General features: G+C 43.9%; 1 protein-coding gene across 1 annotated transcript in view; it reads left to right on the forward strand.

Moving 5' to 3' along the window:
• The window catches only part of LOC120926011 (vomeronasal type-2 receptor 26-like), a 53,347-nt gene extending 32,230 nt beyond the window's left edge, over positions 1–21,117 (forward strand). Inside the window, exons 4-5 of the mRNA XM_040336068.1 lie at positions 18,859–18,973; positions 20,216–21,117. Coding sequence (XP_040192002.1) covers positions 18,859–18,973; positions 20,216–21,117 — 1,017 coding nt within the window. The remainder of the gene's footprint in view (positions 1–18,858; positions 18,974–20,215) is intronic.
• The last annotated feature ends 6,107 nt before the right edge of the window (positions 21,118–27,224 follow it).

Raw genomic sequence — 27,224 nt, forward strand, 5'->3', positions numbered from 1 at the left:
TCTACTGATACACCGGCGTACTTTCAAATTTGCTGCGTCGTATCTTTAGTTTGAATCCTCAAACCAAGATACAACGGCTTCTGGCTTCGATCCGACAGAAGTATGGCTTCGTACGCCTTCGGATCGTAGGTGCAATACTTCGGCGCCCGCTGGGTGGAGTTTGCGTAGTTTTCCGCGTCGGGTATGCTAATTTGCTTTTTCCGTCGATCCACGAAGGTACAAGCGGCCGTCGCATTCTCTTACGTCGTCACTAGTCGGCTTTTTGTACTGTGTACATAACGCTTTATCAGGCCTAAAGTTATTCCAACAAATAGTTGGAATAGTAATGTTAAAGTATGGCCGCCGTTCCCGCTTTGAAATTCGAAAATTTTACGTTGTTTGCGTAAGTCGTCCGTGAATAGGGATTTACATCATTTACGTCCACGTCAAAATCAATAGGCCCGTGTGGCGTACGTTGCCGCAATGCACACTGGGAAATGTAGGCGGACGGTGCATGCGCCGTTCCAAAAAAAACATCAATCACGTCAGGTCAAGCCCCATTAACATAAAACACGCCTCCTTAGCCAAATTTAAATTAGGCGCGCTTGCGCCCGCCGCATTTACGCTACGCCGCCGTAACTTAGCAGGCAAGTACTTTGTGAATCATGTACTTGCCTCGCTAACTTATGGCGGCGTAGTGTAAACAAGCTAAGCTACGCCGCCGCAAAGTTAGGACACCCTACGTGAATCTAGCTACCTGTGTCCATTAAGGGCACAGCATGACTGAGAACCCCACTATGATCTTTGCTAGTCAGACTCACTGTACAGCCACACTGGAATGTTGTATATACTTTGCGCTGGATTCAGATACTTTGGAGTAACTTTAGGTACGGCGTAACGTATCTCAGATATGTTACGCCACCGTAAATTAGGGCGCAAGTTCTGTATTCAGAAAGAACTTGTTACGGCGGCGTAACGTATTTTGTCCGGCGTAAGCCGCCTAATTCAAATGGGGATGATGTGGGCGTGTTTTATTTAAATTAATGGTGGCCCCGCGTTTTTGACGTATGCGCCGTTCGTGAAAAAATCACAGTGCGCATGCTCGAAATTACGCCGCAAATCATCATTGCTTTAGACGTGAACGTCACTTACGTACAGCTCTATTCGCGAACGACTTATGCAAATTACGTACAATTTTCAAAACTTGACGCGGGAACGACGTCCATACTTAAGATTGGCTACGCCTCATATAGCAGGGGTAACTTTGCGCCGGAAAAAGCCTAACGTAAACGACGTAAAAAAATGCGCCGGCCGGACCTACGTTTCTGAATCGGCGTATCTACCTAATTAGCATATTCATTGCGTAACTATACAGAAGCGCCACCTAGCGGCCAGCGTAAATATGCAGCCTAAGATACGACGGTGTAAGACACTTACGTCGGTCGGATCTTAGGGAAATCTATGCATAACTGATTCTCTGAATCAGTCACATAGTTACGACCCCGCACACTCAGAAATACGACGGCGTATCCGGAGATACGCCGTCGTATCTCCTTTCTGAATCTGGCCCTGTATGTATATATTGTGTGTTGTCTCATGTTGTTGGGATCGTTTGGGGTGTGGTTGTATTTCATTGTTTTATTGTGTCTGTCTGCCTTGGAAGAAAAGTATATTATGGGATGTGTATCTCTGAAGGGGAGGGGGGGCAGCTCTCCCTGCTAATAAGGCTGTTTACTGATGAGAAGTTTGAATACACCTGACCTGTGTGCCTATTGTTATTGGACAGTTTACCCCACCCTGAATACAAGGGTGGGGGGAGTGTCTCTGAGTTGTATATCTGTGGTAACGTGCTTGAATAAAGAGACTTTGCTGTTTTTCACCCTACAGTGTGTTACAACTAGTGACTGAGTGGGCTAAAGGGTCTCGGATAGTGCTGCTTCTGGACAAAGGAAACATTTACAGTGGATATAGTCCCGTTGAGGACAAAGTTTAGTCACAACTTATATCTGTAATTGCAGCAAAAGGTGTTTCTACAAAGTATTGACTCGGGGGGGGGGGGCACAATACAAATGCCCCCCCACACACTTTTCACAAATTTATTTGTAAAATAAAAAAAATGTAAAACCATTTATTATATATCTTCCATTTTCCAATTATGTGCCAATTTGTGTTGGTCTATCACATAAAATCCCCAATAAAAAACTTTTACGTTTTGGTTGTAACTCGGAATCTGCGCCGTCCTAAGTTTAAGTGTATTCTCAAACTGAGATACACTTAAACCTATCTAAGATACGACAGCCTGTGCCGTTGTATCTTAGGGTGCAATATTTAGGCTGGCCGCTAGGTGGCGCTTACGTTGAGTTTGGCGTAGAATATGTAAATGAAATGACTAGATACGCCTATTCACGAACGTACGCTTGCCTGTGGCATTAAGATATGCCGTTTACGTAAGGCATTTTCAGGCGTAAAGTTATTCCATCAAATAGCTGGCCTAGTCAATGTTAAGTATGGCCGTCGTTCCTGCATCGAAATTTGAACGTTTTACGTTGTTTGCATAAGTCGTCCGTGAATAGGGCTGGACGTAATTTATGTTCACGTCTAAACCAATATGTCCTTGCGGCGTACTTTGGCGCAATGCACACTAGGATATGTACACGGACGGCGCATGCGCCGTTCGTAAAAAACGTCAATCACGTCAGGTCACCCTCCATTAGCATAAAACACGCCCCCTCATCCTCATTTGAATTAGGCGTGCTTACGCCGGCCCTATTTACGCTACGCCGCCGTAAGTTAGGAGGCAAGTACTTTGTGAATACAGTACTTGCCTCTCTGACTTAAGGCGGTGTATTGTAAATATGGTACGCTACGCCGCCTTAAAGATGCGCGCCCCTACCTGAATCTAGCTATAAGTCTATGTTCTAACAGGACACCCGCATCCTTCTCTATTAAGGAGTCACTCAGATTGACTCCTTCTAGATCAGTGATGACGAACCTTTTTGAGCCCGAGTGCCTAAACCGTGATGCAAAACCAACTTATTTCTTTCAAAGTGCCAACACAGAATTAAACCTGCCAGCATCTCTGTACAGAGAATGGGACTGATCATCCCTCTGAATGAGCCCTAAGGGACCAAAAAGAATGCAGAATGCACTCTGCAACATTCACTGACCTACCTGACCATTACACTCACCTACCTGACCATTGCACTCACTTACCTGACCATTGCACTCGCCTACCTGACCATTGCACTCACCTATCTGACACATGCACTCACCTACCTGACCATTACACTCACCTACCTGACCCATGACACATGCAGTCACCTACATGACACATGCACTGACCTAGCTGACCATTACACTCACCTATCTGACACATGCACTCACCTACAGTTTTGTTCAAAATTATTCAACCCCCCAATGTTGTAAAGGGTTTTAGGGAATTTAGTGTACATTTGTAATTGTATTCAGAATGAAATCCTACAAGGACTTCTTAAAGAACCATATGCAACTAAAATGACATCAATTGGTTTTGTAATACAGTAGTAAATGTTTATTTTGTGAATTCTTCATTTACACAATTATTCCACCCCTTAAAGACTACCACTCTGAAGAACAGAGGTTCATTGAAGTGTTTTCAAATAGGTATTGAAAACACCTGTGGATGTCAGGGAGCAACAATAAAGCCTAATAAGCACCAATCAGGCAGCTTTAAAATGACTGTGATACTCAGCTCCTTCTAGACATTTACTGGTGTGGTTACAAACATGGTGAAGTCAAGAGAATGGTCCGGGAAGACAAGAGAAGAGGTGATTACTCTTAACAGGAAGGGCAATGGCTATAAGAAGATTGCAAAGATGTTAAACATACCAAGAGACACCATAGGAAGCATCATTTGCAAATTCAAGGCAAAGGGCACTGTTGAAACGCTACCTGGTCGTGGCAGAAAGAAGATGCTGACTTTGACTGCTGTGCGCTACCTGAAGCGTAGAGTGGAGAAAAGTCCCTGTGTGACTGCTGAGGAACTGAGAAAAGATTTGTCAGATGTGGGTACTGAAGTTTCTGCTCAGACAATACGGCGCACACTGCGTAATGAAGGCCTCCATGCCAGAACTCCCAGGCGCACCCCCTTGCTGTCTCCAAAGAATAAGAAGAGTCGACTGCAGTATGCCAAAAGTCATGTGGACAAACCACAGAAGTTTTGGTATTGTGTTCTGTGGACTGATGAAACAAAATTAGAACTGTTTGGGCCCATGGATCAACGCTATGTTTGGAGGAGGAAGAACAAGGCCTATGATGAAAAGAACACCTTGCCTACTGTGAAGCATGGCGGGGGGTCAATCATGCTTTGGGGCTGTTTTGCTTCTGCAGGTACAGGGAAGCTTCAGCGTGTGCAAGATACCATGAATTCTCTTCAGTACCAGGAGATATTGGATGACAATGTGATGCAGTCCGTCACAAACCTGAGGCTTGAGAGACGTTGGACCTTTCAACAGGACATCGATCCCAAGCATACCTCCAAGTCCACTAGAGCATGGTTGCAGATTAAAGGCTGGAACATTTTGGAGTGACCATCGCAGTCACCAGACTTAAATCCGATTGAGAACCTCTGGTGGGACTTAAAGAAAGCAGTTGCAGTGCGCAAGCCTAAGAATGTGACTGAGCTGGAGGCTTTTGCCCATGACGAATGGGCGAAGATACCCGTAGATCGCTGCACTTGTGTCAAGCTATGCTTCACGTTTAAAAGCTGTTATAACTGTAAAAGGATGTTGTACTAAGTACTAAGATTGAATGTCACTTGGGGGTTGAATAAAACTGATAATGATGAGAACACAGAAAAGACATTTGTGGTTATTTCATTATAAATGTTATATTTGTCTGACCTACACGTGCCTCTTTGATTTAATTGTAAGCATGATGACAGGATGATCAAAATCAATGTCAAACTGGCCAAAACAATCAATTTCAGTGGGGGTTGAATAATTTTGAATACAACTGTACATGACACATGCACTCACCTACCTGACACATGCACTCACCTACCTGACACATGCTTCCAGGACTACTAACATCCCCTCACACAGTACAATGTAGATCGGAGGATCCATCCTCCTCCTTACCTTTCCATGGCCCCGTCGTCCAGCTCTCCCCAGGCAGTGTTGAAGGAATCCCCACCATCCAGCCGCTCATCGATATCCCCGCTGCCTAGATGTCAGCTAGCAGCCATTGCCCCTCTCCCCATGGAATATCAGCTCCGAGCACCGCCCCTCCCCCTCCACTTTTTCACAGGCTGCACTAGGACAGACTGAACCAAAGTCGTTCTGGAGCAGAGGATGCTGGAATAGGGTATCTGCAGAAAGGAATCCCCGAATGCCTTACCAGAAGTGTAGGGGCCAGGGGGAGGCAATAAGCTGCCGAACAGAGACATCCGGTGGAGAAAAAAGAATTTTGCACCCCTCCTAAATGGCGCACATGGAACAAGATGACTGCCTGCCCACCCCCCTGCTGACGTCACTGCCACTGATGTAAGGAAGGGAGCAGGCTCCTCCCTGACTGCACCATCACTGCAAGTGACTGCCTGCCTGGGGGATTCCCCTGGCGTGCCGACAGAGAGCGATTAACGTGCCAGCCGTGGCACACGTGTCATAGGTTCACCATCACTGTTCTAGATTGTTTAGCAAACCCTCAAATATCTTCACTACAATAGGTGGTAAACATACAGGCATGTAGCTATTGGTAGGGAATCAAGCCTTAAGTAAGCTCCAGACTTAGAGGGCACATGGGTGTAAACCATCTGGTCCAGGTGCTTTATTCACATTTATTCATCTATTTGGAGCCATTGAGGTGCATTCAAAATAATGTTAAAGTGGAGAAAATAGCCCCCAAAAAATAAAATACAAAATTTGAAAGACATGCAAAGTCACTTCTGCCACACAATGTCTTCCTCTTCTCGTCTGCAATGTTTTATTTTCTGTCCACTGCCTGAGGTGTATGTACACCTCTGGACTATTCTCATCCATATGGGGCACAGGGGCTCCCCTTCCCCTTATCCATGTGCCAGGCCCCTAATCTACATGCAGGTTGCCGGACACATTGATTTCTCTATTTGTTTTCTAAGCACATGAAGTTCTAATTGGCTTCAAAAAAGGTGAGCTTGGGACAGAGAGCACGGCCCCCTGAGCCCACCTGTTGTGTGGCAATAGCAAATTAATATTCGCTATTGTCTTCCTAATTCTCCTCTAGGCCAATCAGGAAGGGGGTCCTGAGACCCGACTGGCCAGGGAGTCTTAAGACTCCCAGGCCAACCCGGTCTCAGTACCCATTTCCTGTTCAGCCGTGAGGAGGAGCAGCAGCCCCAAAGTGAGAAGTAGCAGCCCTACCTCAGATTGATCCTTGTCATCTGCCTCCTAGGGTAAGAAGGCCTCCGATCCTCCATCTCCCCCGGAGTAGTTTTGCCACATTCCCATGCGTCTCCCACAGGGAGGATCGCTGCTTTCCTGTCCATCTCCCGTGGGGGGTGGCATTGGTTTGGGCCCCCAAAATATTGAGCATCAGCAGCCACTGAATAGTTACATAGTTAGTCTTGTTGAAAAAAGATAAAAGTCCATCTAGTCCAACCAATGAAATGGAAAAAATAAAAATTACAATCCTATATACATAATCCCATACCCACTGTTAATCCAGAGGAAGGAAGGAAGGAAGGAAACTCCAGCAAAGCATGATCCAATTTGTTTCAGCAGATAAAAATACATTTCTTCCTGATCCCCTGAGAGACTCAGTCCTAACTAACAACTGGAAATTTAGATGTTTGACCAACATCAATGAAGGCCCAGAGTAAATCTGTTTCGCAAATGTTTCAAATTTTCCACCAAAGTTGCAAAATAATTAGAGCAGTCATTTATTAATTGACTCTGATGCCTCATACACACGTACAGGTTTCCCGGCAGACTTTTTACTGCCGGGAAACCCAAGGAGAAAGCCGAGAACTTGCTTGCCAGCTTTTTTCCCCTACACATGGCCAGTTTTCCTGGCAGGAAAACTGCCATCAGAGCTTTGGCCGGGAAACCCGACCATGTGTATGCTCCACCACAGTGTTTCCCATAGGAAAACTGCCGGGAAAAAGACCTCCGGGAATCCTGGCAGGAAAAAAGAGAACATGTTCTTATTTTCCATCCGGGATTCCCGGCGGTTTTCCTGTCAGGAAAACTGCCATGGAGCATACACACGGCCAGTTTTCCTGGCCAAAAGCTGTCATGGCAGTTTTTCAGACGGGAAAACTTGTGTGTACGAGGCATCATCGGACGAATTTGGAAGACATGTGTTGAAGTAAATATATATTTTTCCTTTGGAAGCTGCACAGGTATGTCCGAATGGTTTACTACATAAGCAGAGCCAAGCAGGAGGTCTTATTTAATGAGCGAGGAGAACTACCCTCTATGATTTATTTAAAAAAGATGATCTATTATGATCCTTCAGTGGAAGGATGTAAAGTCAAGACAGAGTACATCACAAACAGTCTGGCTATAGAAAAACCTAAGAGAGAAGATTTTATAGTAGGGGACCAATGGAAACGGGGCAAAGTAAGTGTTCCTATGTTTCTGTATGATGTATTTTGGTTCCTCCTTCCCGATATTGATGGTCTGATAAGAGAGAAGATTGGGTTGTACACCACACAGCAAATAAAAGCAAAACATTCCAAAAGGCTAAAAAAAACTCAAGCATGCAAGAGATTTGAAGACCTTCAAACACTGTAAAAATCTATCTATGACAGGGGTGTCCAAACTTTTTTCAAAGAGGGCCAGAAGTGAACATGCGTGAGGGCCGACCATTTTTTCCTGATTTGTTTTTAACCATTCGTCCGAGCACTACTACACTGCCCATCAATAATTATGTTGCCTTTGTGGCTGTGTGTGGTGAAGAGATGATCTTGGGGGTGCTATTTGGATATACCGTATTTATCGGCGTATAACGTGCACCTTCACTTTAAAGCCTCATACAGTACACACGCTCGGTTTTCTCGGCAAGAACCAGCAAAAAAACTGTTGGCCGAGTAAATCGTGTGTGTGTACGAGGCTTTAAGGTTTCTGAAGAAAACTGCCCAGAATCTAGACGAAAAAAATAGAGAACCTGCTCTCTATTTTCTCGTCGTGATTCTCGGCAGTGTTTTCCTGCCGAGAAACTCGAGCGCGTGTATACTTAGCTGTTGCTGTCGTATTAGATTTAATTTACCATTTTGTGTCATCGCGTATTTAGACCAGCGTATCTTTAATACGAAGTCCCGCCTCCTATTATAGACAGAACAATTGTCCAATGGCAGCCCAGGAGACGGGACTTCCTATTACAGATGCTGCCGAGTAAACAGGAAATTCTCCTGTATGTAGTCTAAAGGCGCTCATCCCGCCCCCTCCCTGTCCCCTCAAAGGCAGCGCTGATAAATACAGTATATATCTTTTGTAGCACTGGAGAACTCCAGGTTGTGTTACATCTATAACAGATAATTGATGTGTTCTGTTCACCTATATACAATATATATATTGTACATAAATATTAACCCAGTCTGAGAAATCATGCAATTCATCATTTCCTGGCTACTGAATTGACTAATTCTCTGCAAATCATAGTCAAATGATAAATGTTAAATTGTCTAAATCAGACAATGTCCTAATATCTGTGACTCCAAAATGAAAATAAAAGTTAGGCACATAAACTGGTGTCAGTTAGTAGATCTACAACTACAGTATATTTATAATATATACCGTATTTATCGGCGTATACCGCACACTTTTTTGCCCTGAAAATCATGGCAAAATCGTGGGTGCGCAATATACGCCGATACCCGCTTTCCCGCGCCGAGTTTGAATACTGCGCCGACATATACCGAGCGCAGTACACTCGTGTATGTTCGGGCAGTCTTGGCTCCTCTCGCGCTGACGTCCTGGACGTACAGGACGTCAGCGCGAGAGTATCCGAGCCTGCCCGACCATACACGAGTGTACTGCGCTCTGTAAATGTCGGCGCAGTATTCAAACTCCGTGCGGGAAACGAGCGGGGAAGACGCGAGGACGCCGCAGAAGGACGCCGGACCCGACGAAGAGGACGCGCGAAGCCGCAGACGGACGCCAGACCCCACGAGGCCGCAGATGGACGCCGGACCCGATGAGGCCGCCGATGGATGCCGCGCAAGACACCAAAACTGTAAGTACAAAAAATATTTTTTCCACAGGAATTTCAGGCAACTTTAGGGGTGCGCGCTATACGCGGGAGCGCGCTATACCCCAATAAATACAGTATATTCAAGGACTCTGACTTCATCACGCACGCCCGACGCGTGCTCACGGCCGGAGGCCACGGTCAGATAGGATATAATACAGGCAATACCCTAGTGTGGGGAAGACACTAGAATCATGTGAGTGGATCTGATTTGATTTTAATAAAATGCAATATTTTAAACTGGTTCACACTATGGGATTTTTCCTCCCTTCATACTCCCATGCCCTGTCGTATATTCTTCAGCGGACTTACTGGTGAGGAACGGTATCGTATATCTGGATGGTGGAGATTGAGGGTGGTGCAGAGCGCATTTGCTGATCTATAATCTGATCAGCCATTTCATCTGGTGACTCAGTTTGGTGTGGCTGGTGAAGGATTCACACTTTGTGACATTCAGAATTAGACATTGTGTGGTTCACTTTTTTTCGAATTGATGTATATGAATTTTAAAAATAACAATAGTATGAAATTCAAATCCGAATACTTTTCAAATACCTTTCAAATTTGAATAGCTTTCAACTTTGAATTCAAAAAGTTTTGTAATTTGAAGAGTTTTTAAATTTAAATTCAAAAAGCTTTCCAATTTCCAAAAATAATAAAATAGGATAGAAATTAAAGGAATATAATAGAAAAAAATAATAGACTAGAAAATAATATAACTGAAAATAAAAATATAATATAATAGAGGAAAACAGAACAAAATAGAGTAAAAAATAAAAGAACCGAATAGAGTGGAATATAATAGCAACAAATAGAATAGAACAACATATAAAAAAGAATATAACCATCTTCTGAAATAAAAAAATTCAAATAGAATACATTTGAATATGAATAAACAAGAAAATAATAGAATATAAAACAATTGCAAAGAAAATAATAGAATATAAAAAAAATGAATTAAAACAAAAAACAATAAAATAGAATAGAAAGAATATAGTCATTTCCCAAGATTCAAATAAAATCAATTCCAGTTTGAATAGTATGGAAAATAATAGATTAGAATAGTATAGAAAACAACAGAATAATATACAGTGGGGCAAAAAAGTATTTAGTCAGCCACCAATTGTGCAAGTTCTCCCACTTAAAAGGATGAGAGAGGCCTGTAATTGTCATCATAGGTATACCTCAACTATGAGAGACAAAATATGGAAACAATTTCAGACAATCACATTGTCTGATTTGGAAAGAATGTATTTGCAAATTATGGTGGAAAATAAGTATTTGATCATTATCAAAAGTTCATCTCAATACTTTGTTATATATCCTTTGTTGGCAATGACAGAGGTCAAACGCTTTCTGTAAGTCTTCACAAGGTTGCTGGTATGTTGTCCCACTCCTCCATCCAGATCTCCTCTAGAGCAGTGATGTTTTGGGGCTGTCGTTGGGCAACACGGACCTTCAACTCCCTCCAAAGATTTTCTATGGATTTGAGTTCTGGACACTGGCTAGGCCACTCCAGGACCTTGAAATGCTTCTTACGAAGACACTCCTTCGTTGCCCGGGTGGTGTGTTTGGGATCATTGTCATGCTGAAAGACCCAGCCACGTTTCATCTTCAATGCCCTTGCTGATGGGAGGAGGTTTACACTCAAAATCTCACGTTACATGGCACCATTCATCCTTTCATGTCCACGGATCAGTCGTCCTGTTCCCTTTGCAGAGAAACAGCCTCTAAGCATGATGTTGCCACCCCCATGCTTCACAGTAGGTATAGTGTTCTTTGGTTGCAACTAAGCATTCTCTCTCCCTCAAACACGACGAGTTGTGTTTCTACCAAACAGCTGTACTTTGGTTTCATCTGACCTTATGACATTCTCCCAATCCTCTTCTGGATCATCCAAATGCTCTCTAGCAAACCTTAGACGGGGCAGGACATGTACTGGCTTAAGCAGGGGGACACATCTGGCACTGCAGGATCTCAGTCCCTGGCGGCATAGTGTGTTACTGATGGTAGCCTTTGTTAGGTTGGTCCCAGCTCTCTGCAGGTCATTCACTAGGTCCCCCCCACGTGGTTCTGGGATTTTTTCTCACCGTTCTTGTGATCATTTTGACCCCACGGGGTGAGATCTTGCGTGGAGCCCCAGATCGAGGGAGATTATCAGTGGTCTTGTATGTCTTCCATTTTCTAATTATTACTCCCACAGTTGATTTCTTCACACCTATTGCAGATTCAGTCTTCCCAGCCTGGTGCAGGTCTACAATTTTGTTTCTGGTGTCCTTCGACAGCTCTTTGGAGCCATTGTCTCCCGCTGCTGCAAATCAAATTAATGGCGCTGTGGGGCCGAGTGATACACATGGCAGCTATGGCCGCCACTGTATCACATGGGAGCACGCCCGCAAGCTAACCCCCTTGGGAGGGCACCGCCGAGGGACCCCAGAATAGGAGGATCGGGGCCACTCTGTGCAAAACAAACTGCACAGTGGAGGCAAGTATGAAATGTTTGTTATTTAAAAAAAAAAAAAAAATAACCTTTACAACACCTTTAAGAAAACACTTAAACACAGAGGGCCAGATTCTCCAATAATCTGCGGCGGCCTCGCGCAAGCTATTTACACTACGCCGCAGCAACTTACTGGAGCAAGTGCCATATTCCTCAAGCACTTGCTCCGTAGATTGCGGAGGCGTAGTGTAAAAGGCCCGGCGTATCCCCGCGTATTTCAAAGGGGGTGGCTTATATTTAAATTAAGCACGCCCCCGTTCCGATCGAACTGCGCATGCGCCGGGCTAAAAATAGCCCAGTGTGCATGCTCCAGTTCTCGGCGGAAAACGTCAATGACGCTGACGTGTGTGTCATTGACGTAAAGTCGTATTCAAGAACGACTTAGGAAAACGACGTACCCGACGGGAAAAGACGACGCGGACCCGACGCCATACTTAACATGGCATACGTGGGAATGGCGTAAGGTTACCCCTCATATAGCAGGGGTAACCTTACGCTTACGCAAACGACATAAGCGATGGTTACGCGACGCAATTTCGTTTGTGAATCGGTGTATCAGGCTCATTTGCATAAACAAATGAGACCTGAACGTAAACGCCACCTAGCGGCCGGCCGCGAATTACATTTAAGATCTGACAGTGTAAGTGACTTACACCTGTCGGATCTACAGCGTATCTATGCGAAAATGATTCTAGGAATCACTCGCATAGATAAGCGGGTCAAAAAAGAGAGATACGACTGAGTTTCCTGAGATACTCCGCCGTAACTCTTCTGAGAATATGGCCCAGAGTTCTCCAGGGAATGGTTCCCCTGCAGCCCAAAGTCTGTGACAGTTATGGACACCACCAAGCTTCTAATTCACTCCCCAGTCATCTCTCACCTGAACTACTGCAACTCCCTCCTCATTGGCTTACCTTTACATAGACCAGGGATCCTCAAACTATGGCCCTCCAACTGTTGCGGAGCTAAAAATCCCATGAGGCATTGTAAAACTCTGACATTCACAGACATGACTAGGCATGATGGGAATTGTAGTTCTTGAACAACTGGAGGGCCATAGTTTGAAGACCTATGACATAGACTATCCCCCCTTCAATTCATCAGTAATGCTGCTGCAAGACTCATCCACCTTACCAACTAAAAACATAAATAAGAAGGCCAGTATGGTGGCCTGAGTTTATGGGAGGAGCCAGGAGGGTATTTAAGCAGCCCACTCACACATTCTCTTTGTCGGTTCAGTGTGCGGTACTACACATCACTGGGCCGACTCTTCCCAGCTCACCTCATGTCCGTGAGTCTGCGCATTCAATCTCATTTGACATTGCAAGCACATTGCGGCTTCTCTGTTCATGGTCTTCATTGGCGGTTCACGCTTACTGTCGCAGGTAGTATTCAAACCTTTTCCTATCATGTGCAATCTTGCAATTCGTTATGCTTCCTATCCTGCATCCCTTTTGTAAAAAAACCTGCCTCTGAGTTATTGTTGCTCATGTTCCAACATCATTCGGCTCAGACTTGGTACATTTGTAACTTCTTCCTGCCAAACATATGATTCATTTGTAAATCCAAGCCTCTGAGCCACTGTTGGTCATTGTCTGATATCACTCGCCACAGGCTTCACTGGTTTTAAAATTCACTGTCCATGGTTGCTGTCTCATCCATTTGGAGATTAGCATGTATTGTTCGTATGGGTTCTTTGGCAGATTGAGGTGGTAATTGGACCCACCTGGTGCCTTGTTTGCACTTGATTCGCCTGGGGGGATGGGTGGTTGGTAGGTGTTTGGTTTCAAAGCAAGGGGTAGCATACACTCTACAACCAATTCGTATCAGATTTGTTCAATACTCCTTACTACCGATTCGTATCGGATTCATTACATGCATTTTACAACCGTTTTGTATCAGTCATTTCTCTTTATAACCGATTTGTATCAGATACATTGCATACTTCCTACCGTTGCCATTCGTTGTTTACCCCATGCCGTGTGTTTTAGTTCCCGCAGCGGAACTTACAAATTGTTTGTACACGGTTCTTCTCTCTCATTTATTTACCAAAGTTATTGCGTGTGCGTCATGCATGGCGCCACACCACACTCTTCGGATCCACTCCAGTCCAAAGCAAACCCAGTCGCACGTTCACTGTCCCAGGTAGGATTTGTTACCTTGTTTGTCATGTCAAATGTTCGGTTCCCGCAGTGGAGCTTACAAGTTATTTGTACGCACTTCTCGCGTTCTATTTTCTACACCAAACCTCTTTGTTTTGCCCCATGCACAGCATCATGCTACACCTTCCAGATATGTTTCACTCCAGCCACAGTCTGCCTGAAACTCACTCACATGGCCCACTGTCGCAAGCAAGATTTGTTATTACATTCTTTATGTCCTATCAATTTGCTACCATTTGTTGTCTCCCATATTGTTCGTTAGTGGCCCCTACGGAACCTACGAATCAAACGGACGTTGTCCTTCTACATTATACTGCTCGCTTAAAACAAACAAACAAACCAGATGTTTCTATCCTTTCTCAGTAACCCAATTCTTATTGATTGAGACCTTGCAACCATGCAAATCATCTCAGCAACCTGACACCCGTTCAGACCCTTGCAGTCATACAAAGTCGTCTCAGTGGCCTGACACTCATTTGAGACTATTGCAAAAAGCAACATCGTCTCAGCAACCCCTCACTTGTTGAGACCCTTGCAACCACACAATGCCATCTCAAAACAAACCTCATAATCATCGAAACCTTTGCAACCACACAATATCGTCTCAGAAAACCAGACTGAGACCCTTGCACCCATGCAATACCGTCTCAGCAAACCAGACTGAGAACCTTGCAACCACGCAATACCGTCTCAGAAAACCAGACTGAGGCCCTTGCAACCACACAATGCCATCTCAAAACAGACATTCATACTCATCGAGGCCCCTGCAACCAAAAAATATCGTCCCAGCAAACTGACACTCGGTGACACCCTTGCAACCACACAATATTGTCTGCAGTAGTATAAAACACTTTGCGGCACGCACCTATGTGCAAACCCGAATACAAACTAAACTTGCAAACACATCTCGGTGACAAACAATCAGCCACACAAACACACAGTGGCACCCAGTTGGCCATTCATCTTCAGTGGCACGTGGGCCACTCATCTTTTCTCTGTCTTTTTCCCTGAGGTTAGTTCAGGTTTCCATCCAGCACCAGCGAGTGCACGTTGGTCTGCAGGTGCACGTTGCTCTGCAAGCGCACGTTGGTCTGCGAGCGCACGTTGGTCTGCGAGCGCACGTTGGTCAGCAAGCGCACGTTGGTCTGCGAGCGCTCGTTGGTCAGCGAGTGCATGTATATCATCTAGTTGAGCACCTGTGTATTGTCTTTATTTTCTCACACCAATGCAAGATGCAGTCCAAGCTATGTGGGACAACTTCCCCACCTGATAGAACAGCATTTCAATCTTCATCCCGGCAGTGTCAGCCAAACCACCACAGGCTTTTGCGGACATTTTTCAGCCACCACTGGTACTCCAAAACTTGGCCCCCAGATATTCTCTTACAATTTTGCTTCACCCAGTCTTCAATACACCTTGTGCTGTACCCCATTGTGGCAGCTGCCGAGGTCTGGGGCCAGACTTGAACAGGACAGACAGTGTTCTTCACCACAGACAACCAGGCCACAGCCGACATCAACAATTAAGGTAGATCTAAGTCACTCCCCATCACATCCTTCCTGCGCAGGCTCGTGAGGCTGTCATTCCAGGCAAATGCAAAATCGCAGCTGATGCGCTTTCCCATTTTAACCTTACTTTGTTTTTCCAGCAAGAGCCTGGAGCCGACCCAACAACTTTCCCTGTTTCACCCTGGTCATTGCTGACGATGGACTGAAGTCGCATCTCACCAACGCAACCCAGCTTATTAACCACTCCTTGCAGGCATCCTTGGGGATGCCTGCATCAGAGGATCAGAGTACCAAATAAACTATATCAGAAAAGTCTACTACCACATCTGTTAACAACTGCTAAAAGCCTGATAGCCAGTCATTGGCAAGACAGGGAAAGTCCCTCCATTAGTGAATGGTTCAACAAAATAAACCTCATTCAAAATTTAGAATTTTTAAGGTTTTTGGATACAGATGGCCTAGAGGAATATGAAGAGACCTGGTCCAAATGGATAAAGTTTAAACATTCAGTGACGTTTGCGGATTTGATGGGTGCATAGGACCTTATAAGACTTTGTCTCATGCCCTTAAGGACTGTTACAATACAAAAAAAAAAAAATATATATAATAAGATAGTAAATAAAATTGACCAGATAAGACAGAAAGGTAACTGGAGTCCCGGGGGGGAGGGGTAGGAGGGGTGCAGGAAGGAGACGGGGGAAGGGATACAATAATTAAGGAAGAAAAGTTTAAAGCTCTGTATAAGGAAACAAAATACATACTGTTTCCCTGTTATATATGGAGCTTTATAAAGTATAAATTATATATTAAAAAAAAAAAAAAGTACCCATAAATGATGCGAAGCCTAGATAGAGACATAACAAGCAATTTGATTGTGAGCAAGTCTCGTGGTCGGTGGAGTCTGAAATGGGAAAAAAAAAAAATAATTAACCACTCCTTGGCACGCAACACACTGAAGGCCTATCGCACTGCTTGGAACACTAAGCGCAACATTTTTGGCCCCTTGCCCTGGAGCAGTAATAGGCAACGTTAGACTCGTCCTAGCCTTCATATCATATTGCCACACACAGCTGACCCTTTCTCACAATACTATCACGCCATATCTAGATGGCTTACAGCATTTCCTGTTCCTGCAGGACACCAGTAAACCGTCAGTATTCTCGAGCCCATGCAGTCAAGTCCTATCTACAGGGCATACAAGCACCAACCTGTAGTCAGTGGCAAGCACCTACCTTTCAAGAGTGCCCTCTTTAGGGGCATGTCTGAAATCCTTAGGCCCAGTACACATGACCGAGGAACGCGACGTGCCAAACACATTGAGTTCCTCGTCGAGTTCAGTGTTGAAGCCGCCGAGGATCTCGGCAGGCCGACTTTTCCCATTGACTAACGAGAAAATAGAGAACATGTTCTCTCTTTGGCCCGACGAGTTCCTCGTCGGCTTCCTCGCTGAAAAGTGTACACACGACTGAGTTTCTCGGCAGAATACGGCTCGGACCAAGTTTCTGGCTGAATTCTGCCGAGAAACTCGGTCGTGTGTATGGGGACTTACATGTTCCCTGTTTAGGGCTTTGCCCAGCCTAGTCACCCAAACAGCCATCTACCAGGGTTTCTACAGTTCCCTACGACCTAGTGAATTTACGGTCAGCAGCTCCAGGAGTCAGACACTGCTCCGACGCCACCCGACTCGCTTTCGAACCACTACACTCTCACAGTCTGCAAACGCAACAAACCAGCCCTGGGGGTTGATATCAACCTGTTTCAGACAAACAACGCCTGACGCCCAGTGACGGTGCTTGACCGACTACTGCTCCATCTACCCAGCCAATCTGATGGTAGCTTGTTGCTACCCTTTCTAAACCAGCTCCCTAAGTGGCAGCCAGTGTGTCAAGCATGTCAGAATCCTCCTAAGTAACTTGGGCTTCAAACCCCAGTCAGTTCTCTGGACATTCTTTCTGAATTAGAGCAGCCTCAGCTGCCTCCCAACAGGGAGTACCAGACCATGTAATCAAAATACCAGGCTGATGGAAGTCTCCTTGTTTTGCCACATACATCCCAAATCCTCAGGAAGAAATGGAACAAGCCTTTACCAAGCTGGCTCAATAAACACAAGAAATCAATAAAAGCTATTTCCCTATCTGAGTATTTTGCCCCCTTTTCTTGGCATACTGACCAGCCCACCAAGGCACACTTCAGGTCTATTTATGTTGTAAGTCTTGTCGCGTGTTTATGTGATCCACATCTCTCTCGGTCAGAGGGTAACTACAATAAATGTATTTTATTGGGATTTTATGTGATAGACCAACACAAAGTGGCACATAACTGTGAAGTGGAAGGAAAATTATAAATGGTTTTATTTATTTTTTACAAATAAACATGTGAAAAGTGTGGGGGGACATTTGTATAGCGCCCCTCTGAGTTAATACTTTGTAGAACCACCTTTCACTGCAATTACAGCTGCAAGTCTTTTTGGGGATGTCTCTACCAGCTTTGTACATCTAGAGAGGGACATGTTGTCCAATCTTATTTTCAAAATAGCTCAAGCTCTGTCAGACTGGATGGAGAGCGTCTGTGAACAGCAATTTTCAAGTCTTGCCACAGATTCTCAATGTGATTTAGGTCTGGACAGTGAATGGGCCATTCTAACACATGAATATACTTTGATCTAAACCATTCCATTGTAGCTTTGGCTGTATGTTTAGGGTCGTTGTCCTGCTTGAAGGTGAACCTCTGCCTCATTCTCCAGTGTTTTGCAGACTCTCATGCCTCGTACACACAGTCGTACGTTTGACCGTGCAAAAGTCTGCGTGACCCCGTTGGAAGTCTGGCAGTGCGTACACGAGGCATAACAGGTTTTCTTCTAAGATTGCCCTGTATTTGGCTCTGCAATATTATCCCTGACCTGTCTGGTGTGTTCCTTGGCTTTGTTCAAAGAACAGCTGTATTTATACTGAGATTAAATGACACACAGGTGAACTCTATTTACCATTTGGGTTGACTTCTGAAGGCAATTATTTCCACTAGATTTTAGTTAGGGGTATCAGAGTAAAGGGGGTCAAATACAAATGCACACCACACTTTTCACATATTTATTTCTGAAAAAAAAACATAAAAAATATTTATCATTTTCCTTCCACTTCACAATTATATGTCACTTTGTGTTGGTCTATCACAGTGATGGCGAACCTTGGCATCCAAGATTTTTTGGAACTACATTTCCCATGATGCTGAACTACACTGCAGAGTGCATGAGCATCATGGGAAATCGAGTTCCAAAACATCTGGAGTGCCAATGTTTGCCATCACTGGTCTTTCACATAAAATCCCAAATAATACATTTACGTTTTTGGTTGTAACATGACAAAAATTGCAAGGGGTGTGAATACTTTTTCAAGGCACTGTACTGTGTTGTTTTAGTGCATAGAAAATACTCTTATTTCTGCACATTTGCTGAAGGACTTGCCGGTTCCTGCCTAAAAAAACATTTTTCTTTCAGTTTCCCCAGGCTCGTTGCAATGATCCATGTCTTCCAGGATACAGGAAAAGTCCAACTGGAGGAATCCATGCTTGTTGCTATCACTGTGTGGCATGTTCTGATGGGGAATTCTCCAATAAAACAGGTAACCCACACAGCCGCATCATTCATTCACAGTTTCCTGTGAATGACTTGAACTACAAGTTACCTCTGCAGCTGATAGCTGGTAGTTCTGAATGGACTGCAAGGTCCCTGATGAGCCTGATGCCTCGTACACATGACGTTTTTCCCGACGTGATTCCTCTCCAGCCTGACTTGCATACACACGTTCATGCAAAAAAAGTCAGACCAAAGCGCGGTGATGTACAACACGTACGACGGGACTATAAAGGGGAAGTTCCTTTCAAATGGTGCCACGCTTTGGGCTGCTTTTGGGCTGCATTCTTAATTCTGAGCATGCACGTTTTTTCCCCTTTGGAAAAGCATACACACAACTGTTTTTTGCAATGAGAAAAAAAACTGACGGGGGAAAAAAAGCGAGAAAAAAGAGAGCTGGTTTCAATATTTTTGCGGGCTTTGTCGAGAAAACTGCTAGGGAGCATACACACGACCGGTTTTCATGACCAATATAAAAAATGTCAGTTTTCTTGTCGTAAAAAAAACATCATGTGTACAAGGCATCATAGTTTATTCACAAGCTCTACAGGTTGTAGACAGCCAGCCCTGATATCTCACCAAAGCCACCCCTCCAATATTTAAAAGCTGAATTGTAAAAAAAAAAAACACTGACACTATTCACTGCCCTCACCTTCCCAAAAAGGAAAGCATTGTAAACAATATAAAAAATACAGTATATGAATTCCAAAAAATAATAAAATAACTGTAAAAAATAAAACAAAAATAAAAAAACGACTGACACAGTCCACGCCTCGTCAGTGCCCATCAGTGCCACCTATTAGTTCCCATTAGTGCTGCATATTAGTGTCACTGTCACATGACATAAAAAAAGTATCTGTAATCGGTATTAGCGAGTACTTCAAAAAAGTATCGGTACTTGTACTTGGTCTTAAAAAAGTGGCATCAGTGGAACCCTACCTGTCATTGATCTAAATCAGTGTTTCTCAACTCCAGTCCTCAAGGCGGCCCTAACAGGTCAGATTTTCAGGCTTTCCATTATTTTGCACAGGTGATTTGATCGGTTTCCCTGCCTGTTTTACCACAGCCATTTCATCTGAGGGAAATCCTGAAAACATGACATGTTGGGGTACCTTGAGGACTGGATTTGAGAAACACTGATCTAAATCATATGGCCAACCTGTGTATATCATATTATGATCTTTTAATCAGTTAATAATTGTGTAATTTCTAAAAAAAAAATCTTCCACAGACAGTGAGACGTGCTACAAATGTCCTGATGACCAGTGGCCAGATGGGAGAAACTGTATTCCCAAAGGATATGACTATCTCTCCTACGAGACAAATATCATGGCTCTAGCTTATTATGTTATATCTATATTATGTTCCGCTGTAACTGTCTATATATTGACTTTATTTATTCTACTCCGGGACACTCCAATTGTGAAAGCCAATAACCGGACGGTGAGCTTCATCCTCCTGACCGCCATCTTGCTGAGCTTCCTCTGTGTCTTCTTCTTCCTCGGACGTCCTGTGGATATAACCTGCATGCTGAGACAAATATCATTTGGGATCTTCTTCTCCATCGCTGTCTCTTCAATTCTGGCCAAGACTATCATAGTCTGCATTGCTTTCAGAGCCTCTAAACCCGGAAGCTACTGGAAGAAGTGGGTGGGAGAGAAGACTTCTAATTATGTTGTCATAATTGGCTCCTCTGTCCAAGTTGTGATCTGTGTTATTTGGCTGTCAGTGTCTCCTCCCTACCAAGAGTATGACATGCACTCCTATCCTGGGAAGATCATCATTCAGTGTAATGAAGGGTCAGTTATCGGCTTCTACTCTATGTTGGGTTATACGGGGCTTCTGGCAGCTGTGAGTTTCATTATTGCATTTTTAGCCAGGACATTACCGGACAGTTTTAATGAGGCCAAGTACATCACCTTCAGCATGCTGGTGTTCTGCAGTGTCTGGATTGCCATGATCCCGGCTTATCTAAGCACCAGAGGGAAATACATGGTGGCTGTGGAGATATTTGCCATACTGGCCTCCAGTGCTGGATTGTTAGGCTGTATATTTTTTCCTAAATGTTACATTATTATCATTAAACCAGAGAGAAATTACAGAAAATATATTTTTGACAAAGTCAAAACATAACTTTATTTTTATTAATTATTGTTACGGAAAGGCCTGTGGGACCCAGAAGCTCTTAGAAAGTATGAGATACTCCTGTTTCAGCTTCCCCGATGCCTCTTTTTGTGTAGATCACCCTGTGTCTCTAATAGGGGCACAGGGTGAATGAGAACCCCACTATGGTCTGTGCTAGTCACATTTAATGCGGTATACATTGTATATATTGTATATATATTGTGTGTTGGCTGTAGTGTACTATAAAGCTTGCTGTGATGAGGCGGGGTGTGATTGCATTCTATTGTCTATTGTGGTAATTAAGTCTGCTACTGTGATAATGTGTATTGCAAGTTAACAGACTGCCTAAAGGTCAGGCGTCTGAGTCATCAGCTGTAGTTGATTAGCTCATGTAAATTAGGTCAGGGCCCGGAGTCAGGATGTCTGCTAAAAGATGTATTAAGGATGATGTGTATGGGGGGGCTCGTTAGGAACCATTGTGTGATGTTGTGGGTGAAGTTTGGTCATTGTCCATTTGGTTACTGCATTATTCCTTTTGTGTATATAAGAGCCTGCTTTCTCAATAAATATTGTCAGACCTGCTGGAAACCTAACAACTGTGTCTCGTTATTAGGAAGAATTATTATTTGGGGTCTTGTTTGCCGGATTGTGGAGTGTCGGTAGCTGCCTTGTGTTTGGGAATGGAATATCCTACACGGCTTTAACCCCTGTCCCATTTGGGGTGCCGTTACAATTATGTACATCAAGTTGCTTTTAGAATACATGGACAATAATCTGACCTACTGTAGGAATTTCCAAATCAGCCCTAAAGTGCCTGCAAACATTTGTGTTTGATTCCTAGGTCTTTGTAAAAACAGGCCTAAATTATATAGTAATTTACAAAAGTTTTAGGCAGGTGTGAAAAAATGCTGTGTGACCACCCTTTCCCCCCAAAACAGCTTCAGTCCTTCAAGGTAGGCTTGCACACAGTTTTTGAAGGAACTTGGCAGGTACATTGTTCCAAACATCTTGGAGAACTAATCACAGATCTCATGTGGATGTAGGCTGCCTAAAATCCTTCTGTCTCTTCATGTAATCTCAGACAGACTTCATGATCTTAATATCAGGGCTCTGTGGGGATCATCACTCCCAGGAATACTTGTTCTTCTTTACTCTGAAGATAGTCCTTAATGACATTGGTTGTGTATTTAATGGTCATTATCCTTCTGCAGAATACATTTGGGGCCAATCACATGCCTCCCTGATGGTATTGCATGATTGATAAGTATCTGCCTGTATTTCTCAGCATTGAAGACACCATTGATACTGACCAAATCTCCAAATCAACTTTCAATCACTAACAGACAGCCCCAAAATGGGTACTAAGGTGCCTAATATGCTGAATAGGACCGTAGTAGATATGGGCCCCAATATCCTGTGGGGACTTCACTTCCGGGTCAGCGTCAGGTGGTTTTGGCTGGAATGCACGCCACCACCGAGGAAACACACGCTTGTCACTGATCCGAGCCAGGCAGTGTTGTTACACGCCGGCTAGTAGCAGATATCAGTGTTTCGCTTTTTGCACATTTTTTAGACCATCTTCTGTACGCTACCATTTTATTTTTATTTTTATTTTTATTTGTAGCCTTTTTATTTAATATATTTTATTTGCATATTCTGCCTGCGCACTCTACTCGTGGAGTTCAGTGTGGACATTGTCACTATTTTTAATCTCCTGCATGTAGCGGCTTGTCCTACTGCAGGATAGGACACATATGTGTTTTTGAATAAACAAACTTGTGTTAAGTTTTACGGTGTCATACTATATCACACTATCAGAGCCCCCCGGGTTTGTTTCTTTATTGAGGAATCAAGGAAGCCGGACGTTTTGGACAGTTTGCAGTATAAAATCCATCTGGAGAAAAGAGCAAGCAGCAGAGCGGAGCAGCGGCTACAGGAGCCTTTGATATATGCATACCACCCCAAGAGTGGACCTATATCTGGTGAGTGGGGAACCCTGAGGGGAGCACCGGGACCACGTCGCATTGATTAGTAGGAGCACCCCTTTCACACCTAACTTGCCTGCTGGACTCCAACTGCTTCTCCAAGAATTTTTATATGTTTCTGACAGTTTGAATTATGGTCTAGTGGCCATGGTTGAACTATAGTTGCAAGCATTTTTCTCCTTAAATCCAAGGACTACGGACATTATTGATAGTTTATATCTACTGGATCATATATTGTACTAGTAGTGCTGGTTTTCTCCCACAGGGGGCAGCAGCCCATAGATTGCTACTGCATCTGGAATCCATCCATTAATGCACGGACTCATGATTTATCTCTTATTATAGAGATTTGCAATTTAATTTGATTTGTTTTTGCAGGTGCCGGATTTAGACACTTGGTTTGCATATCTGTCTTTTTCTCCACAGAGGGCTACTGCCTAGGCACCAGCTTTACTTTCATTTTTTGCATTTATTTCATAATTGCCTTTGACATAGGTGTTGTATAGAGGCAGATGCCTTTCTTGTGACATTCAGGTTTATATTGCCATCACAGGGTACTATACACACTCAAGTGACTAACATTTTACTGCTCTATAGAGTGTAAATTTTTGCATATTTGCCCACATATGGTACACACTATTGGAGTACTGTAAGTGTAGCTGTTAGTCCTTATTGTTCGTGCACATAAGTCCCCACAGGATATTGGGGCCCATATCTACTACGGTCCTATTCAGCATATTAGGCACCTTAGTACCCATTTTGGGGCTGTCTGTTACCTGTCCCTGCCCTAGGAACAGGCACACTACCCTAGGGTATTTACGAGACAGGTGTACACCTGTGTAATATTTAGAGCACTAAACAGTGAATGTGACACATTACACAGCATGCAAATAATTAAATGGGCCGAATGTGATCGCATGGGATATTTCACTAAAAGCACAGATGCATGTCGCACACCGTGTTAAGTCATATTTCTATTGCACACACAGGCACATAGATTTTTCAAGATATACTATCCATATATATGGCAATTTAAATTATATCCATCTCCATCCCCTGCCCCTCCATTCATACATATTGGGAAAGGCTGAAGCATGTACTGTCCATACACGGACATCTGTCCTACCAAAGTTCATCCATTTCTCTCTAATTCTGCGGAACCTCCCATAAGCAGACCAGCTCAGTGACACATCCATCGGTTTGCAATGACCGGGCATAGCCAGGGCAGCCAAACCGTGCCTACGTGAACCAGACAATATTGAGTTATATTGAGGGTGACCTACAGGTGGGTACATTCTTCAGGTTGTCCTCATATACATCCAAAATATTATGTGATTACTACTCACTGTTAAGATCAAATAATTTTATTTTATGACCACTTTAAAAGCAATAGCTGAGTGACCCATAGATACATGGATAGATTCACTCTATAGCACAAGGGGGGAGTGGCTTCTATAGTAGACTAATCAATCTAGTGGAAATCAATCTAGTGGAAAGCAATCTCCATGTCTCACACAAAGCACTGTAGAGATGTGTCACTGTTTAACCCCTTAGGGGTCATGGAATCTAATAGAAATATCCACTTCGCTTTCTTCTGCTGTAGGATTTTATCCCAATCTCCCCTTCTATTGGATAATTCCAATTAATGGATCACCATACATTGCATTCCAGTGGCCATTGCTTCATGGTGGTCCAGGAAGTGCATAGCCACCGGTGATGTATCATCCCTGGTGGTTATACTTGATACACGCTCCCCCATTCTTTTCCTGAATTCCCTAATAGTTTTACCCATGTAGATCTTGCCACATGGGCAGATAATTTGGTAGATAACAAAGGTGGTAGAACAATTCACAAAAGGTTTAATTCTGTAAGTGTGTTTCCCAGAGGAATCTTTGAATGAATTTGTTTTCATGACATACTTACATATTGAACAATGTCCACATGGGTACATCCCTTCAGTATGCTTAGCAAAAGATAATGTTGTTTGGCTCTTTGTATTTCCTCGAGTATATTCACTGTGAACTAGCGCGTCACCTATGGTAGGTGCGCGCTTGGCTATCATATTGGGACGAAAGCCCAATATTTGTTTCAATCTATTGTCAATCATGAGCAAGTGCCAGTGTTTGCCCAAGGCTTGTTTTAGGTAGTCCCAGTGTACACCATAGGTAGTCACCAGACCTACGCTATCTGTGTTCATTTTGTCTTTTCTTTCCTTATCTAGTTCTAGGCCCAGGGTCTTTTCCCGTGATTTTGTCCATGTTTTTAATTTTGCTTGTTTTATCGTGGAGTTGGGGGTAACCCCTTTTCCTAAATCTTTGGCCTAGCTCCCTACTTTCCTTATGAAAATCATGTAAAAAAAATGTAATAAAGAAAACATTTAAAAATGTTAAAAATCTATTACTATTATTATTATTTTTACATACTGTGACTAGGGATGAGCTTCGTGTTCGAGTCGAACCCATGTTCGACTCGAACATCGTATGTTCGACCGTTCGTCGAAATACGAACTTTACGGGCCGTTCACGCCAAATTCGAGTGACGCTTCACGCCCCATAATTCACTGCGGCATTGCTGGCTGATGATTGGCCAAGCATGCACTATGACCCGCATGCTTGGCCAATCAAAGCGCGCAAAAAACGGAGAGCCATAATTTGCCAAAGCCAGGGTGGCTTTGGCCAATTATCGCTCAGGGGGTTTAGTACACACCCCACACTATTAAAGGCCGCCTGCAGGTTGGCCTTGTGTAGTGTGTTGTGGCGGTGGTTAGAGATCTGTCTGAGAGAGAGAGTGTCTTTTTTTCTAGGTAGATAGAGCAGGCAGGCTAGTCAGTTAAAGTTAGTGTGTAGAGGATATATATATATACCCCATCCGCTACAAATCGAAGGGAGAACGTAGATTTTCGGTCCAAGGACCACGGCTCTGGAATGCTCTACCCACTACCATCCGCTTGGAGGAAAACCATCAGGCCTTTAGGAAAAAACTAAAGACCCACCTCTTTTGAAGGACAGGTACGACTCTGGATGGAAAGCGCCTTGAGGCGATTAAGTTCGCATTTGTTGTGTTATACAAGTTACTCACTCACTCAGGTGTTGTACATATATTTATACACTGTATAGTTTAGCTAGATCAGTTCTTCCTAATTTACTGGCAGACAGTTGATTGTGCTAGCTGCAGTATTCTCACATGGTGTATTGCCTGTGTCCTCTATAGTTTGCACCTAAAGTTACTTGGTGTGTACTGCACGTGTGCTCTGTAGTTTGCACCTAAAGCTACTTGGTGTGTACTGTCTGTGTCCTCTGTAGTTTGCACCTAAAGCTACTTGGTGTGTACTGGCCGTGTCCTCTGAAGTTTGCACCTAAAGCTACTTGGTGTGTACTGGCCGTGTCCTCTGTAGTTTGCACCTAAAGCTACTTGGTGTGTACTGCACGTGTCCTCTGTAGTTTGCACCTAAAGCTACTTGGTGTGTACTGCACGTGTCCTCTGTAGTTTTCACCTAAAGCTACTTGGTGTGTACTGCCCGTGTCCTCTGTAGTTTGCACCTAAAGCTACTTGGTGTGTACTGGCCGTGTCCTCTGTAGTTTGCACCTAAAGCTACTTGGTGTGTACTGCACGTGTCCTCTGTAGTTTGCACCTAAAGCTACTTGGTGTGTACTGCACGTGTCCTCTGTAGTTTTCACCTAAAGCTACTTGGTGTGTACTGCCCGTGTCCTCTGTAGTTTGCACCTAAAGCTACTTGGTGTGTACTGGCCTTGTTCTCTGCAGTTTGCACCTAAAGCTACTTGGTGTGTACTGCACGTGTCTATGTCGTGTGCACCTAAAGCTACTTGGTGTGTACTGCACGTGTCCTCTGTAGTTTTCACCTAAAGCTACTTGGTGTGTACTGCCCGTGTCCTCTGTAGTTTGCACCTAAAGCTACTTGGTGTGTACTGGCCTTGTTCTCTGCAGTTTGCACCTAAAGCTACTTGGTGTGTACTGCACGTGTCTATGTCGTGTGCACCTAAAGCTACTTGGTGTGTACTGCACATGCCCTATGTGGTTTGCACCTAAAGCTACTTGGTGTGTACTGGCCGTGTCCTCTGCAGTTTGCACCTAAAGCTACTTGGTGTGTACTGCACGTGTCCTTTGTAGTTT

The sequence above is a fragment of the Rana temporaria genome, chromosome 1 (genome assembly GCF_905171775.1).
Source record: "Rana temporaria chromosome 1, aRanTem1.1, whole genome shotgun sequence".
Lineage (NCBI taxonomy): Eukaryota > Metazoa > Chordata > Amphibia > Anura > Ranidae > Rana > Rana temporaria.